Genomic DNA, 19,484 nt, shown 5'->3' on the forward strand with positions numbered 1-19,484 from the left:
CACTGTTTTTTTGGTCCCGCCCCGCACCACAGACCAATCAGAAGCCACGTTAGGTTTCGAAGCTTTTGGCATGTCCCGCCTCCCTTGGAGATAGGAGGCTTTCCAGACTGAGAAGCGAAGAGAGAAAAAAAAGTCAGCCGAACGTAGCGAAGCAGGCTGGATACCAGGCTAACAACCACCATCTTATAAAAAATTCAGACGGGACGTCCAAATATCTTTTTCAAGCTACTCACAAAGTCACAAAAGTCACAAAAGAGCCAAATGCAAGAAGCTGCACCTCCAGTTACCACGGAGTTAGCCAAGCTACCTAAACGGCATCAAGGGGAGAAACTCTTCTCAGTCGACTGGTTTCTATCGGCTGTCACTCACACAGATCTATGTCCTGGATGATGACCGATTGGTCGGGCTCCCGCTGTCTCCTCCCCTTTGACCTCCAGACGTAGACCCCCAGCATCATGGCGGCGACCACCAACATGGCCGCTGCTACAGACATGGCGGCCGATAGGGCGGTTGAGCTGTTGGAGGAGGTCTGCTGGGGGGAGTCGGCCTTCCCCTGGGACCTCTCACCATGGACTGCTGAGTTCACTGGAGGCAGCCCTGCAACTATCCATTTTTTTTCTTAATGATTATTCTTCATTACTTTTTCAATTAAAGGAGAATTCCGGACATTTTAAGTGTTATCTTTGATGTCTCGTTACTCACCTACCGACGTAAAAAGTGGCATTGTTTTTTTCCAGAGATTCCCCTGTCGTCATTTTTTCAACCCCCTCCGTTGTCATAATGGGAGCGCGTGGGTTAGGGAAATTCGTCTATTATAACCGATGCAAAGTTATTTTTTTCTCTACTACGACTCATTGTAGAGTCTCATGATACTCAAACATGCACTGAAAGTTCCTGAGAGGCTACCGTTAACGCCGAACAATTTAACACTGGTTGCTTGTTTCTCTACCTGGCAACACCAAGTTGCCAGGTTCTGGAAAGAAACAAGCAACCAGTGTTAAATCGTTCGGCGTTACCGGTAGCCTCTCAGGAACTTTCAGCGCATGTTTGACTATCATGTTTGACTATCATGAGACTCTACAATGAGTCGTAGTAGAGAAAAAAAGAACTTTGCATCGGTTATAATAGACAACGGAGGGGGTTGAAAAAATTACGACAGGGGAATCTCTGGAAAAAAACAATGCCACTTTTTACGTCGGTAGGTGAGTAACGAGACATCAAAGATAACACTTAAAATGTCCGGAATTCTCCTTTAATCAAATAATCGATAAGCACATTGTTTTTTTATTTTTTTTTATATATCAATGAATCCTTATGAAAAAGTTTCTAATTATGTTTATAATCAACGAAATTGATTAGTCTGATTAATCACTTAAAGGGGAAGACCACTCTTTTTCAACATTGAACTATGTCTTTAATACACCTTAGAGCTGTTGTGTGGAAATAAGAAAAAAGTCCCCCTAGAACTGGATAATTGATTGAGGTCATGTGATCAGTGACATACGCAGGGTGTACTTTTGGCTGAGGGGGCGGAGCCAAAAGTACACCCTGCGTATGTCACTGATCACATGACCTCAATCAATTATCCTTTTCTAGGCAACACAGAAGGGGGGGGGGACTTTTTTCTAATTTCCACACAACAGCTCTAAGGTGTATTAAAGACATAGTTCAATGTTGAAAATGAGTGGTCTTCCCCTTTAATTCATACAGCAGTGTCGAACAGAAATAGCGAAAGTAGCTAGCTCACCATGTGACTCATTGCAACTTGGGAAAAAAATGTAATGGATTAGTTTGATTAACTAACTGGGGGGCCTCTCACCATAGACTGCATCCTTCACTTGGGGTTTCTCTCCATGGACGGCAGAATAAGGCAGTGGTTGAGGCACCAACAGTTCAGATATATCTGAGGAGAAGAGGACGACTCATGAGAATCCTCCTGGAAGATGAGCTACACAACATTATACAGTAACCACCAACTGCAGCAGCAATGCAAGCAAAGGCCTTTCATTTCATTTTCATCTAGTTAAGTTCTTAAAGGTGGTGAAATAATAACTCTATATTCTGATGGTAATCATTGAGTGTTTGTTCAGTAACAGGGCCTCCCCGTCTCTCCAACAGAAAATACATTTTCCAGTATTCCGCATACCGATTTCATCTAATCATGAGAGAGAGACAGAATAAACGAGTGAAATTGGAAGAGATGGAACAAAGAAATTAGCAGATTTTTTTTTAACTGGAACACTATAAAATTGAGGCTGGTAAATGCGCTCTCCTGAGTCCTGATTGGATAAAAGCATTTATTTTTTGTTTACTAGACAATGTATTGCTTTTTTTTTTTTTTTTACTTCAAATAAAATGTTTTTCTTTCAAACAACAAATGGTACACCAAAAAAATATATATATTTAAGAAAACGTGTTTTCTGAGGCCTATCACTATGTTTCCATGTCAAGCTCACAGTCTCTCTGTCAGGCTCGGGAATACCTGTTCTTGTCATGTTTTGTTTAACCCATTAAGACCTGAGGCCGATTCTACGAATGTCTTCTAAATCCCAACAGTATTCTGAAAAAACTTTTGTTTCTATATCAGTGGTTCTCAACTTCAACTTTTCCATGTCAAGTACCCCCGAAATTATATTTATTTGGCCGCCGACCCCCATCTCAAAATGTGTTGTTCCAGGGACCCCCCAGAAGCAAAGAGTTTAGTTAAAAATGTTCGCTTTAAAAGAATATATATTCAAAGATTTGCACACATTTAAATAATTTTTCAAAAATAGCAGATCTACAAGCTCGCTACTAGCTTGTAGATCTGCTATTTTTGAATAGCCAAAGACATCTTAAAATGACACAGACAGATGCGTTCCCGGTCTTAATGGGTTAAGTATGAATGAACGGTCAGGTGTGTGTGAGTGTAACTCCATACCGTCCATGTCCAGGAGGAAGAAGGCGTCGTCTCCTTTGATGAAGTGTCTGCTCCTCAGCCTGCTGTGGGTGAGGAAGCTGCTGGTGCCGGTGCCTGGGCCTCGATAGTAAGACGTACCGTCAGCGGCGCTCACCAGAGAACCAACCTTCCTAGGATTGTCCCAGAAGAACTCTTTACCTGCAGGTGACACAGGTAAAGTGTCTAGGTTAGACACGACCTTAGACACAATCCTATTTCTGGTTTGACAGAAATCATAGTCTTTTGAATACGATTCCATTTAGTTTTAGTCATATTTTAGTCACTTGAAATGTTTAACTTTTAGTCTAGTTTTAGTCGACTAAATGTCATAAGATTTTAGTCGACTAAATCTACGGTTGATTTAGTCGACTAAAATGTATTTTTGGCGGTGTCGTGATGCCATCGAAATGGTAGATTTTCACTTAGCTGCATGCCGAAAATAACAGTTCTACAAGCTTGTGAGCTTGTAGATCAGCTATTTTCGGTCTGTGACACCCGCGCAGACCCATTATGACTTGTTATTTCACTTAGTTCTACTGGATCTCTTCTCCACTAGTCCCTCACTAACATTTTAGTCTCGATTTTATTTGTTGACGAAATTGTCAGTATATTTAGTCTTAGTTTTAGTCATAGTAGCTTAGTTTTTATTTAGTTTTTATTTAGTTTTTATTTAGTTTTTATTTAGTTTTCGTCAGTGAAAAAAGCTAGTTGACGAACATTTTTCGTCATAGTTTAAGCAAAGATTGTTAATATAGAAAGATACACATTCTCCATTGGAGCCACTAGAGGCGAAGTAGTACACAAATCCTACAAATGGTCTCCTAAGTAGGCGTGGTTGTCTTCTCCCCCGACCATCCCACCACCCTCCCCTCTCCCTGGCTGACAACGTCATGTGGATGTGTATTTGTGTATTTTCTTCATTAAAGAAAATAAATGCTTTACATGTTTGAAAGTGCACTGTTATTGGCAAAGATGATTTTAAAGAAACCCCAAAAAATCCCACCACAAACTCACACGTATTATTCAGTCTTATCTTCTGCTAGATATGCTCCTAATTCTGCTCAACATTGTAACAGGTCCTTTTATTTATAAGGTATATATTTTACCACTATAGACTATAATGTGTTTAGCATGAATGTTTAGCAAAATGTCATGATTCCCAAATCATACCCATCAACCAAGACAGTTAATAATGGAAAATGATATTGAGCATTGGAACACACATTTTATTTAATTTTTGAAATGTCCATAATGATTTCACGTAGGCCTACCACATTCACATATAGAATCTATCTCAGTTTATTAGTTTTTAGAACATCTTATGGGGACAGAGCATAGAGTTCAAATCTAATATAATAATACAATATATTATAATATGGGTGCGTTCGAAAATACAGCACTGAGCGCACTGGCCAATACAAACTAATAGGCGAGTGTGCTCCGGTGCGTAATTTTCGAACGCGCCCATAAGGGACAGACAGAGCCCTCTATGTCTCGTCCGTCAGACTGCAGATGGACTCTTCAGATATCTTCCCAGATCTCGCGAGAGTGTGTTGCTAGGATAGAGAAAGGTGGATAACAAAGTAGATTTTCTCCTAATTTGTGTCACAAAAAAAAAAGCCATTTTAGTATGAAAATCGTGCATATTTTGTGTCTTGTGACGATCGGGTCCAATATTTAGTTCAGTGACCATGGAGCTAAAGAATGGTTCAGAAGCTGTGTTCACGTTCACTCTTCCATTGGAATCAAATAGACTCCAACTTGCTTCCTGTCTCCTAAAAAGGTGTCCACCTACGTCACGCAGAAAATAGGAGAAACGGGAAGTAAACCGGAGAATGCGCCTCTTGCTATTTTCCTCTTGGGTTTAAGTCAACGAAATCAACACTAGTCTCCCCCCCTCCCCCTGGCTGGCTCACCATCAGAGGACATCTTGTTGGGGTCGGTGGTCACCATGCGGTGCATGCTCATGCGCTGTCTGATGTCAGGCTGCTGGTCCATCAGGGCCATGGTGGCCTGCTGCCACGGGGCGGGCCACTTCAGGACCTCGTCCAGGGGTCCCGAGGTCAGGTGGAGGTAGACCGCCATGTAGCCGGGCCGGTCGCTGCGTCCGTTCAGGTACACGCCCACCTGGAAGAACAGCAACCCAGGAGGTCAGGGGTCAGTGGTGGATTAAGTGCTCAAAGCAGTGAAAGCACAGATACTCCTGGTTAAATATTACTCCAATATAAGTGATGGTTGCTCTGTCATATTTGTACCCGAGTAAAGTACTTAATATTTTTAAAATACTTAATTCAAAAGTGCAAGCTTTTAAAAAGACTTAAAGCGGCACTGTATTTTGTCTCCCTGCTCTTCTATTGAGACATTTAGATTGTGATTGTATCAATTTATGACACGAATTTTGATCTGACGGTCAAGATTAAATGTATCTCATCTCAATGGGTTCTCATCTTAACACATTGGGTGCCAGAGGTTTATTAAAATATTATACTTTGAGTGCCAGGACTTTTTAAACATTTTGAACCTTTTTCAAGTAGTCACAAAATATTTTCAGTGATCACCGTCCTCACGGTGATCCCCTCATTACACACATACAGGTCTCGTACAATCGGGGGGAAAAAATTTAAAACATTCGGAAATGCATTCCATAGTTGCAGCCAGTTGAAAATAGTTAAATTAACATTGTAAAAAAAAAAAGTGCACAGGAGCCGAGATACAGGTTTTTGAAGTCATAAGTTAACCAGGAGGTGGATTGGAGTCTAAATCTTGTAGGAGTGATATTTCCTGTTGCTGTGAAGGAAAAAAAAAAAAAAAAAAAGTAATTTTTTTTTTTTTTTTCAAAAACCGTATATATACGGTTTTGGCACTCAACGTTAGTATGCGCAAAACCGTATATATACGGTTTTGGCACACAAGCGTAATGCTTAATGAGGGTTTCCAGTTTAGTAGACCTTGTATTGTGAATTTGTACTTCCATGTACTGTTATGTACTGTCATGTACTATTCTCATGTCTAAATAAACTACATCAATCAATCAATCAATCAATCAATATCCCTTGAGGAAGCAGCTCAATGGTAAACATTTTAGCACTTGCACAGAAAACCGGGTTCAAATCCGGGGTAGAAGAGGAGAGTTTCATAGTGCAGCTTTATCTATTCAAAAGTATTTTTTCAGTAAGTAGTTTCTTAATGCATGCACAAGGCAGTGATTCTCAAACTTAAATTTGAAGGACCCCCCCGCTGTTTGGAATTGGAGACACTAGTGATGAGCGGGCCAACCCGTATACCCGCGGGTGGTCGAGTCAGGATTTCAGAGGCAATTATGCGGGCTGCGGGTGAGCGGGTCAGCCGCTCTCACACGCAAACTATTTTGAACAACATGCTTGTTTATTTAGCCCATGACAATGTTGTGCTACTGTAGACATTTAAAGCGACTTTGGGTATTTAAAAGAGCGCTATATAAATCTGAGCTATTATGAATGTGATTATCTTTTTTTTCCCACCGCGGGTCGCGGGGCGGGTTGAGCCATAGATTTATATATGGGTTCGCGGGGCGGGTTGAAGCGGGTTGGGTTCCGTGGCGGGGCGGGGCGGGATGGGTCATGAAAAAACCCGACCCGCACATCACTAGGAGACACCTTGTTTTTTGTATCAGCCATTTCTACTCTAAAACGGTAAGTGTGCATTATGCCATATTAACCATATTAAGTAGGTGAACATTTTCAAAAATGTTCAAAAATGTCCAAACTATTTCTCTTTTGAGCTGAAAAGGTGTGGGAACTCCTGATCTAGAGAGAGCTGTTGTTCTATACAGTGACACATTTTGGCCTGGAGATGGCGTGCTTAATCAACGTATCGAACATTGAACCCTAGGTGACAGTTTGGTCCAAAGGAAGTTCATACAATGACATGTTTGCTATATTTATGTTATAATTTAATTCATTCCATCCAAACTTTCGGCTGCAATTTGCCTCCCTGCAGTGCAGAGGGACCAATTTGTATGGGTCGCGAAAGTTTGGGAACCACTGCAGACTCCCACCTGGAAGTTGTAACCGGTCTGGGACTGGTAGCGAGGGCTGTAGGTCTTGGTCCCTGGCGCTGTGGTCTGGAGCAGGCCGGTGATGTTGCGTATGCGCCAGTGGTGTCGCGGGCAGGCGGTGGCCGACAGGTTGATGTCATCCACAGACATGCCCCCCGGCGACGCACGCGGCCCCTTCACCCCTTCAAACACCACGCGAGACTTTGTCCTCACGGCCAGACGCACGTGATGCAGCTCCCAGGACCCACGCTCACTGCCTGTGGTGTGAGGACAACACACTGTTTTCAGCACCTTGGACAGTGACTCAGTGTTGATTTCGTCGACTAAAACTATGAGGAAAAATGTTGGTCGACTACCTTTTTTCACTGACGAAAACTACATAAAAACTAAATAAAAACTAAGCTATGATGACTAAAACTATGACTAAATATACTGACAATTTCGTGGACTGTAACATAAGTTACAGTCCACTATTTCATGGTTAATAAACACCGCACCACCAAGAGAAAAATAAAAGAGAGAATGGTATAACAGAAACATTAGTCATGCAATTCATATTTTGACATAAGAATATCACAATACCAGTGAAAATAATTGACTTAAATAAAAAGAAGGAAACGAATAAACACAAAAAAGTAAGCAGAGATTCATATATTTCAGATCAAATCATATATTAAATGAAAATCTTCCATGCAGCTATGTCTCCACACTCATCATGTTTTCGCCCCCTAGTGCGAGTGTGTGTGTGTGTGTGTGTGTGTGTGTGTGTGTGTGTGTGTGTGTGTGTGTGTGTGTGTGTGTGTGTGTGTGTGTGTGTGTGTGTGTGTGTGTGTGTGTGTGTGTGTGTGTGTGTGTGTGTGTGAGTGCGTGCATGCATGTGTTTGGAGGAGGAGTGGGGATGGGCTGACCATCTGGTGGGAACCAATCAAAAGAGACCAATTTACATGTCAACAATGCATCATTGGAAAAACTGCTGTTAAACCAAGTTACTGTTCAAAAGAAAAATGATTAGGATATAGAACTACATTTAACTTTGTATGTGAGATGGACAATGCAATACATGAATATAGCTATGCAATGTATATGTTACAGTATGATTGGAGAACCAGTACGATTGAAGAAAGCGCGCTCGTTTTTACCACCCACCCAGCACTAGAGGGAGCCACAAGCCAGGCTTGTGCACAAACATATATGGCCACACACACACACAGTCACACACACAGTCACACACACACACACACACACACACACACACACACACACACACACACACACACGCACGCGCACACACACGCGCACGCGCTCATGCTTTTTTTGGTTTATTGAAAGCAGGACTGTTTAGATACTTTTATTGTGTTCTGGCTTTTGTTTTACTTTCTCCCTGACACACACACACACACACACACACACACACACACACACACACACACACACACACACACACACACACACACACACACACACACACACAGTGATCCATGAAAAGAACTATTCTGTCCCTATCGGTTTACAACTCAAACGGCGACAACTCAAACGGCGACAACGAGTCGACTAGTGGAGCATCGGCCGGTCAGCGCGGGCACGCGCGCTTCCTCGGCCTCAAGCTCCACTAAGTCGGCGCGCCGTGCGTGTGAACGCGTGTTCAGCGTTCCCCTCATAGATATTATGGTTCCCCTAGCGTAGCTTCCTGGTTGCTATGTGGGGGGGAACAACAAAAGACAGGTCTCCGTCGGCGCATCAAAGCCCCGCCTCTCCGCGCTCTCCTTCTCCTCCTCGGAGGAGGAGGAGAAGGAGAGAAGGAGAGGACGGGACGGTTTATTACGCGAGGAGGAGGAGGAGGAGGAGGCTCCTCTTCCTCGCGAGCCTCGCGTAATAAACCGTCCCGTCCTCTCCTTCTCTCCTTCTCCTCCTCGCGAGCCTCGCTAATAAACCCTGTCTCGAAAAGCCCCGCCTCGCCCCGAAGGAGCCCTGTGCCTAAAAACGAGCGCTCTGTCTTCAATCGTACTGGTTCTCCAAACGTACTGTGACAATATACATTTTGAACTGGACAATAAAACCGTGAATGATAGGGATGGGAACATTGAAAGGCATATATACCTGCAGGTTCAGTAATTACTTTCGGATGTGAGGGTGATCTGCGGTGGCATCTGTCTGGGTTGATTCGGCTGATCTGGCTGGTTAGGCGGGTGTCCCCTTCCTCCCTCTCCGCTCCATGTGTGTCCACTCCCGAAGCTCCGCGCTCGGTGTCAGAGGACCTTCTCCCTGGCGCTCATCGGTGATAGTAGCTCCACTCCCCTGCTAGGACCTCCAAACAAGCTCAAGGCCCATTTGTAGGACGTAGGGTGATCAGGCTCCAAAAACTGCAAGCACATCCAAACCTGGTACTGCACGTGGCAGTCTGCCTTCATTTTGTTTGATGATAGAGATTCCCTTATTGATAATTAACAGAAGTTACAGTCCACTATTTCATGGTTAATAAACACAGCACCACCAAGAGAAAAATAAAATAAACTGACCAATATAACAAACATTAGTCATGCAATTCATATTTTGACATAAGAATATCATGACAACCCAACCTGTTTATATAATAATAATTAATAATCATACAAATACAGAACAATACCAGTAAAATGATTAACTTAAGTAAACAGAAGGAAACGAATAAACACAAAAATGAAACACAAATATAACAATATCAATGATATATATTGCTCTTTGTTTTTGACATAGCTCGTAGGCTATCCATAGGTCCATAGTATCCACATATGTCCATCTTCAACTATATTCTGGCTGTAATCTTTTCCATAGGAAACACCACAATTCACTTCCATTGTTTTACGTTTGGTGGTTGTGGCAGCAACCATGACATTGTAATAGCTGTTTTAGCTATTAAGAGTAAGGTCCTTAATAGATAGATTTTCTTTTTCCCTATTTAATTTAAAACATGGATACATAGATGGGTAGTGGTGGCCAAAAGGTTAGAGGATTGCCCTCGTTGCCGGAAGGTTGCTGGTTCAAATCCCCGGACTGGCAGGAAAGAAATCTGGGTGGGGAAGTGAATGGTCACCACTTCCCCAACACCACTGAAGTACCTTTGAGCAAGGCACAGAACCCCAACTGCTCCAGTGGAGCTGCTTAGTGGCCAACAACATAAGACTGTGGTTGTACTGGTCAGCTCCCAGGTTTTAATGTGTCTGTCTGTCTGTGCGTTTCTATGTGCAGGGCGTTGCTGAAAATGAGCACTTGTGTTCAGCTACTACCCTGGGTAAATAAAGAACCAAAAATCTAGACATAATTTCAGTTCCAAAATAAGTTCTATTTCTTTTGTAACATCCTGGCAGTACCTTTGCAAATTTGGACAAACCCATAGTAATATCTCCTTGGTGGCCACAACCTCTCCAACATAATCCTGAACATGTTCCATTTAGCCATTATGGCTTGAGTTCTAAAGTACATATTTCCAGTCAAACTTTCTCCAGTTTGGAGTATTTGTCCATTTCTGTCCAGACAAACATGCATCCTCACATGAAATGAAACACAATGCTTACATGTTTACATTGCCAACGTAAATGTGGATCATAAATAAGGAATGTGGGCCTATAAGTTCTACTGAACAAAAAAAAAAAAAGGAGCTCCAATCAATTTCAAGGCTCATTTGCAGTACATAGGGAGGTCAAGCACATCTAGATATGGCACTGCACGTGGCAGTCTGCCTTACTTTTATCTTGTTTGTTGATTGAGATTGCCTTATTGATAATTAACATAAGTTACAGTCCACTATTTCATGGTTAATAAACACCACACCACCAAGAGAAAAATAAAAGAGAGAACGGTATAACAGAAACATTAGTCATGCAATTCATATTTTGACATAAGAATATCACAATACCAGTGAAAATAATTGACTTAAATAAAAAGAAGGAAACGAATAAACACAAAAAAGTAAGCAGAGATTCATATATTTCAGATCAAATCATATCAATTTGGGGGTCCCTGGCATGAAAAAGTTTGAGAAGCACTAATGTACAGTATATAGCAACATACGCTTTTTTTTATAATTTTTGGATAAATATTAAGTATAAAATAAATATATAAATAAATAATAAAAGAAAGTTTTTCAGAAAAACCTCAGGTCTAAATGGGACAACTAACAATATTTTCCTGTCAAGGACCCCCAAATCGCTATGTATTTGGCTGCGGACCACCCCCCCCCCCCCATCTGGAAAAGATGTCGTCCCATTGATCGCCATATCAGAGCATTTGTGTTTCAAAATATATTTGCAATTTTTCAAGGTGTTTCGAAATGCTTCGATTAATAGTCAAAGTATAAAAACAGGGTTAAAGTGTTCAAACTAGGGGTGGGACGATATGGGTACCTCACGATACGATATATATCACGATATTAGGCCCACGATAACAATATATATCACGATATTCGACGATGTTCGATATATTGCGATATCACGATATTCGATATATATTGCAAGAAATTTCACCAACGATATATCACGATATCTGAAAAAATCGATATATTGCGATATCACGATATATTGCATGAAAATTCACCAACGATATATCACGATAGTCCTTGTATTCAATTCATAAACACATAAAATAGCACCAAACAGTTCAAAATCATCATTACACAAATACAGAGTAGGAAAAACAACGTATCACAATTTTATTTTTATTTTTTTAATATCGATATTTTTCGGGAGGATATCGATTATTTATCGCGGGAGAAAGTATCGCGATATATCGATATATCGTCCCACCCCTAGTTCAAACCCTCCCCCTCAGACCCCACTTTGAGAGCCACCACTTTATAGGAACATTTCGTCTCTGTCGGGTGGAAACCTCATATGTCACAAAACTGTTACTTTCCAGCGCTTCACGCCACGTTTCTATCACGTAGATCTGCTATTTTTTGATACTTTTGTGTGACGCTGTAGTATATAATCACGTAGGGCATTCATTTACGAAAAATAAATATGGAGATAAGAGGTTTCTGCCCGACAGCAACGATATTCAATGCTATACGCCGGCATGACTGATACCTGCATTAGTGCTATGACCCACGTCTCAACTCTCTCACTGAGGCCGGTAGGACGAGGCTGTTGTTAGAGGGTGATTGTTGGGACTTGATAGAGTTGGTGACCTCGCTCCTTTAGAAAAAATACGGTGCAGCTTCTTCAGCCCCCCCCCCCCCTCTCTGTTGACCCCGGACATATTGGTATTCATGAAACCTCTGCTCAACGCACACTGAGCTGTGTGTACGTCATAGCTCAGTGTGCGTTGTGACGTACTGTATCCAGCTCCACAATGAAGAGACACACTCACCCTGAGAGGAAGGGCGCTAATCCATTAAGACCTGGAACGCATCTCTTGTCATTTTAAGATGTCTTTGGGCTATTCAAAACAATAGCAGATATACACGCTCATAGCGCGGCACCGAGTGCGGAGTGAGCATTTGTAACTTAAATCTTTGCTTCTGGGGGTCCCTGCAACAAAATATTTTGAGATGGGGGTCCGCGGCCAAATACATATACATTTTGGGGTCCTTGACAAGTTTGAGAACCACTGATATAGAAACATAACGTTTTTTCAAAGAACTGTTACGATTTAGAAGACATTTTGTAGAATCAGAACCTCATAGTAGGGTCATCTGTGGCACTTCCGTGACCGTGGAGAGCAAAGGTCCGTTTCTCAATGGATTTGTCATCTAGGAGGGTTAGTAGGGGGTACTAAGTGAAAAATCGTTACGCGGCGGATAAAAGCATGAAATTTGATACAGATGTCCCTTGGGTCATCCTAAAACATCCTAGAAGGGGTGCCCAAAAAAATCTTAAACAGGAAGTGAGTTATGGACAAAATCCAAAATGGCCACCTAAACTGTTGACCGTTGACTCAAAAGACACCAAAATAATCTCCAAAAAGCATACAATGTGGCACACATGTCCTTTGGGTCATCCTAAGACATCCTAGAAGGGGAGCCCAAAAAAATCTGAAACAGGAAGTGAGTTATTGACCAAATTGAAAATGGCTGCCTAGTGTTGTCGATTGACTCAAAAGACAACTAAAGAATCTCCAAAAAGTATAAAATGTGTCACACGTGTCCCTTGGGTCATCCTAAGACATCCTAGAAGGGGTGCCCAAAAAAGTCTTCAACAGGAAGTGAGTTATTGACTAAATTGAAAATGGCCGCCTACAGTGTTGGCGATTGACTCAAAAAGCCTATAGAATCTCCAAAAAGTATACAATTTGGCACATATGTCCCTTGGGTCATCCTAACACATCCTAGAAGGGGTGCCAAAAATAATCTGAAACAGGAAGTGAGTTATTGACTAAATTGAAAATGGCCGCCTACAGTGTTGAAAGATGATGCAAGATACCTACAGAATCTCATAAAAGCATGAAATGTGGTACAAATGTCCCTTGGGTGATCTGAACGCATCCTACAAGGGGTGCCCAAAAAGGTTTTAAACAGGAAGTGACCGCCTAAAAGCAGTTGACACAAAAGAAAACATAAGGGGACGTCATAAAAGTGTATAATTTGGTACGTACATTGAGTGCTTCTTAATATATCCTAGAAGGGGTTATTTATTTGTTTGCTTGTTTATTAAACTTTTTAGGAAGGGACCATGTTGAAGAAATTCTAAATGGCTGTTTAAACAGTTGACCATGGCAGTCTGCATATTATGCAGACTCAATACGACAGGTTATGCAGTGCATAACTTGCCGTATTTTGTAGTCTACCTTCTGTTTTCATTTCTACATCACTTATTTATTTTACTTTCTGCATAATTTTTTTTATTGTACTCTTTGAATCTTCTTTATTTATCTAACTCTCTGCATATTCTCATTTATTTTACTCTGCATCTTATCTTACTCTGCATATTCTTATTTTACTCTCTGCATCTTATTTATTTTGCACTCTACATCTTCTTGCTTGTTTTACACTCTATCTTCTCATGTATTTTCTTCTTGATCATTACTGTTTTTTTGTGATTAGTGTTTAGTAACTACATGTATTCATGTGTGCCATTTCGCAATTACCAGCACATTGGCATAATGCTCTGCAAGGTAACCCAGCATCCCGGCATCTACACTTTCTCGAACAGAAGGGCTCAGCTTTGCAGCCACACTTGAGTTCTCTACAAACTTAAGCAGCCTCTGGCAAGAGTGTCCATAAAGGTGTCCACGAATCAGCGACTTTAATTTATTTGTCAGGAGATGGTAGAGATTGCATAGCTTTCAGGCTTCTGGACCAAATGCTAGATTGGCTGCTCGATTTGAATATTGTAGCAGTGCAGCCCGTGTGGGAGGAGTGTTTTCCATTGAGAGACTATTCAAACTTTTTTTGGCACCCCTTAGGATGCATTCAGATCACCCAAGGGACATTTGTACCAAATTTCATGCTTTTATGAGATTATTTTTTATGAGTGTCTTTTGCATCATCTGTCAAGACTGTACACAGCCATTTTCAATTTAGTCAATAACTCACTTCCTGTTTCAGATAATTTCAGGCACCCCTTCTAGGATGTCTTAGGATGACCCAAGGGACATGTATGCCATTATGAGATTCTTTAGTTGTCTTTTGAGTCAATCGACAACACTGTAGGCGGTCATTTTCAATTTTGTCAATGACTCACTTCCTGTTTAAGATTTTTTTGGGCACCCCTTCTTGGATGTCTTGGGATGACCCAAGGGACATGTATGCCAAATTGTATGCTTTTATGAGATTCTTTAGTTGTCTTTTGAGTCAATAGACAACACTGTAGGCGGCCATTTTCAATTTTGTCAATAACTCAGTTCCTGCTTAAGATTTCTTTGTGCACCCCTTCTAGGATGTCTTAGGATGACCAAAAAGACATGTGTGCCAAATTGTATGCTTTTATGAGATTTATTTGGTGTCTTTTGAGTCAACGGTCAACAGTTTAGGTGGCCATTTTGAATTTTGTCCATAAGTCACTTCCTGTTTAAGATTTTTTTGGGCACCCCTTCTAGGATGTTTTAGGATGACCCAAGGGACATCTGTATCAAATTTCATGCTTTTATCCGCCGCGTAACGATTTGGCCATTTTTTGTGCTTAGTACCCCCTACTATTAAACTAATTTAGCCGGGGTGTATTTTTAAAAGGGGCGGGGAACATTTGTGAGAGACCAAAATCCAAAATGGCTGCCGTGAACTTTTTAATGGTTTGACCTACAATGATGCACAATACATGGTTTCAGAGTTTATTTTGGTCAAGGAATACATCTTTGGTGTTTATATAATGATTTGACCTATTGTTGACCTTCAAATGCAAGATGGCTGCCAATTATGAGCTCCAAAAGGTTTTTTTTTTTCAAACTCGTCACAGAGCCTTCTTATTAGGCTCTAATGAAAGCTCTGCTCATGATGAGTTGAATAATATGCAGTATAAGTACACAGAAGTAATCTCTGAGGTCAATAAAGTCAATGTTTGTGTGTAAACAACAGTTACTGATGTGCGGTTTCCCATTAAATAGTGTAGGCTACTGAGAATATGGTGTCCAGTTCATCCCATCACATTTTCATAATGAACCAAAAATAAATTAGCACTATAGCCTAACATAACGTAGTATTCTGTATGCAAAGCTAGAAAGGTTAGTTGCTTGAGGTGAATTTATTTATTCTATGTTGCCTAGAACTGGATAATTGATTGACATCATGTGATCAGTGACATACGCAAGGTGTACTTTTGGCCTCAGCCAAAAGTACACATGATCACATGGCCTCAGCCATGTGATCAGTGTCATACGCAAGGTGTACTTTTGGCCTCAGCCAAAAGTACACCTTGTGTATGTCACTGATCACATGACCTCAATCAATTATCCAGTTTTAGTTAAGTCAAGTCAAGTCAAATTTATTTATAAAGCTGTTGTAAAAACAACCAGGTTGACCAAAGTGCTGTACAGCATAATAAAAAACAACATAAAAATAAATAAACGAAAAATAAACATCATTGCAAAAAACATTTCAAAAACAGCAAGAGTTAAAACAATGACAGACCACAAGATAAGAGCATGGGGGGGGGGGGGTGCAGGCTGGATGGAGAAAAATCTACGGTGGATCAAAAGCTATAGGAGAAGAGGTGTGTTTTGAGTCGGGATTTGAAAGTGTCCAGGGAGGGGGCGAACCTAACAGTGGATGGAAGGCTGTTCCACAAATTTGGGCCAGCCACGGAAAAGGCTTGGTCGCCTTTTTGCCTCAACCGGGCGTTTGGAACCTTGAGAAGCCTCTGGTCAGAGGATCTCAATGGCCGGGTGCTGTCCGGGGGGCCCAGCAGTTCAGCGATGTAGGGTGGTGCTAGTCCATTTAGTGCTTTAAAAACAAATAAAAGGATTTTTAAATCTATTCTAAATCTGACTGGCAGCCAGTGGAGGGAGACCAGTACAGGGGTGATATGGTCCCGCCTACGAGTGCCAGTCAGCAGTCTGGCGGCAGCATTTTGTACAAGCTGGAGTTTTAGGCAACATATTGAGGTATTCTTGATTGAGGTCATGTGATCAGTGACATACGCAAGGTGTACTTTTGGCTGAGGCCAAAAGTACACCTTGCGTATGACACTGATCACATGGCTGCAGGCCATGTGATCATGTGTACTTTTGGCTGAGGCCAAAAGCACACCTTGCGTATGTCACTGATCACATGATCTCAATCAATTATCCAGTTCTAGGCAACATAGAAGGGGGCGGGGGGACTTTTTTCTCATTTCCACACAACAGCTAAGGGCTAAGGTGTATTAAAGACATATTTCAACGTTGAAAATGAGTGGTATTCCCCTACACACGAATCCACAGAGCGCTGCCCTGTAGGTGGCGCAGCCATTGCTGCCTTTATTGACCTCAGAGATTACTTCTGTGTACTTATACTGCATATTATTCAACTCATCATGAGCAGAGCTTTCATTAGAGCCTAATAAGAAGGCTCTGTGACGATTTAGAAAAAAAACAAAACGTTTGGAGCTCATAATTGGCAGCCATCTTGCATTTGAAGGTCAACAATAGGTCAAATCATTATATAAACACCAAATATGTATTCCTTGACCAAAATAAGCTCTGAAACCGTATTGTGCATCATTGTAGGTCAAACCATTAAAAAGTTCATTTTCACGGCAGCCATTTTGGATTTTGGTCTTCCCCGCCCCTTTTAAAAATACTCCCCGGCTAAATTTGTTTAACTCTTTCAGTGCCAAGAGTATTTTCATAAAGTACTCCCAAACTGCCAGGAATTTGCGGTTTTTTTTATTTTTAAATTTTGTAATTTTTCATTCAAATAAATGATCTGATTGGGGTTTTAAACCCATAATACAGTTCTACCAGTAGAGAGCAACAAATCGACACATTGATGACCTCGCTGGCTCACTCACCCCCTCCCAAACAGGCTCACGTCATATCCGGTCCTAACCGGATGTTGACATTTCGACAATCGTTGATCGCGCTAAATTACGATGCGATACACGACTACGATGACTGATCGTCACCCAGACCAAAGAGAGTAGACGTGGACCTCTCCGTTCGCTTTTTATACCGTGTGAAAAACCGTGACTTTCCCTATTCTGGCCGAAAATCACCGGAGAAAAACAACGTGACCCGGAAATGAAATTTTTTTTTTACATCCGGCTCCGGGTGAGTCTGATGTAGTCAGGAAGCGAAAGTGATCATGAAAAATATACAGAATAGCGCGACCACAGTCAAAAGTAAAAACTCGGGATTTCTCGTGCTGGCACTGAGGGTACTCGGGAAAAACTCGGGATATGTCGGGGCGTGGCACTGAGAGAGTTAATAACCCTCCTAGATGACAAATCCATTGAGAAACGGACCTTTGCTCTCCACAGTCACGGAAGTGCCACAGATGACCCTACTATTAATAGGTTAATAGAGTGAACAAAACCTGTGTGTGTGCGTGCGTGCGTGCGTGCGTGCGTGTCTGTCTGTAAGCAGCTAATCTCTGGCACCGTTGGACCGATCGATATGAAACTGTGCGAGCACACTCCCTGATTTGATTTTTGATTTGTATTAAGGATCCCCATTAGCTGGTGCCATAGCAACCAGCTGTTAGTCTTCCTGGGGTCCACACAAAAAAAACAAATTATTACAGTTGCAAATACAAAATTATTAAATGTCAGTACTCAACACACAATACATAATGAAGCGTAAGTTACATGTGAGCAAAGAAACAGGCCAGAGCAGAACCAGGTAAGCACCATAGTAAGCACCATATAAGACAGGTAAACACCATAGTAAGCACCATAGAAGACAGGTAAACACCATAGTAAACACCATAGTAAGCACCATAGAAGACAGGTAAACACCATAGTAAGCATCATTATGTTTTTTATATTGGACGACATAGTGTAGCATGGCATTTTTTCGTAATAGTTTTTACATTGGACACCCACACAACCCCAGCTGATTGTACCGTCTCTTCTCCCTGTCTCTTTCCTATCAATTATGTTTATTTTTTTAAACCACGTCTTTTTTTTTTTTATCATTCTGAATTTCTCCCACCACATCCCCAGCCTCAAAAGAGTTCAGCGACTCTGATTGGTCCAGGGTATAAGCCCACGGAAATTCATTATGTCCATGGCCTTTTTTTCCCCCTGTCCTGGCATTTGGCCTTTGAGCCCTCAATAGATGTACCACACCAAAGGCCAAGTGGTCTTTGTCCCTAAAATGACAAAGTTCCAGGCCCGACATCTAAAAGATGTCTGTATTCCTTATTGTTTTCATGTGTGAGCATTATGCAGATTGGGAAAACAGCAGGTTAATAAGAAAGGGGAGGTAATCAAGTTAGATCATACATGGGCAACTGGGCGGCCTGCGGGTCACATGCGGCCCCCGCCTTCACTTAACTCTATAACTGCCAAAGACGTTTATAAACGTCTTTGAGAAATTAGCTGTTGCCTGCCAAAGACGTTTAAAAACGTCCTGAAAAAAATAATAAAAAAAAAAAAAATTCTAAAAAGATTCTCTAATTATTTAAGATTGACACCTTTTCGATATTCCAAACGAATAAGGAGATAACAATTTCCAAAGATTTGCTGCTCCATCCACTTCAATGTTAAAATTGAAACGGACAAACAATTCACAATGTTTTTTGGTTTGAAACCACTGGTTTTGAGCTATTTTCAAACATCAAACAACACATGACAACAAGGTCAAATTGACCTCGTTGACATTTGTGAAACCACACCTGAATCTCATCTGTGATTAGAAATTTTCTGGGGATCAATCATACTTGAGAAAAATATTTTGTGGCTATGCGAAAAGGTACCAAAATCGGTCAAAACCCTGGCAGAGGCTACAGACTGTTCTGAAAAAACTCTGGCAGGGTAAGAGTTAAAGGACGACTTCACCCATTTTCCACCTAACTTCATATAATTGGTCCTCACTAATGCTGAAGATAAAATGGTAAAACAAAATCTACTCAGTCTGTGTCTCAGAGGAGGGCTGTGGTCAGAATCCCGTCTACCAGTGACA

General features: G+C 41.4%; 1 protein-coding gene across 1 annotated transcript; it reads right to left on the reverse strand.

The window, feature by feature from the left end:
- Positions 1 to 361: 361 nt before the first annotated feature.
- Positions 362 to 10,409, reverse strand: LOC308086417 (meprin A subunit beta-like; the record flags this gene model as incomplete). Its single annotated transcript, XM_080429938.1, has 6 exons — positions 362 to 597; positions 1,820 to 1,903; positions 2,921 to 3,097; positions 4,855 to 5,065; positions 6,975 to 7,231; positions 10,322 to 10,409. The coding sequence occupies 6 exons, from the start codon at positions 10,407 to 10,409 to the stop codon at positions 362 to 364; spliced, it is 1,053 nt and encodes a 350-aa protein (XP_080286064.1).
- Positions 10,410 to 19,484: the final 9,075 nt, after the last annotated feature.

The sequence above is a fragment of the Gymnoscopelus braueri genome (genome assembly GCF_963280865.1).
Source record: "Gymnoscopelus braueri genome assembly, chromosome: 6".
Classification (NCBI taxonomy): Eukaryota; Metazoa; Chordata; class Actinopteri; order Myctophiformes; family Myctophidae; genus Gymnoscopelus; species Gymnoscopelus braueri.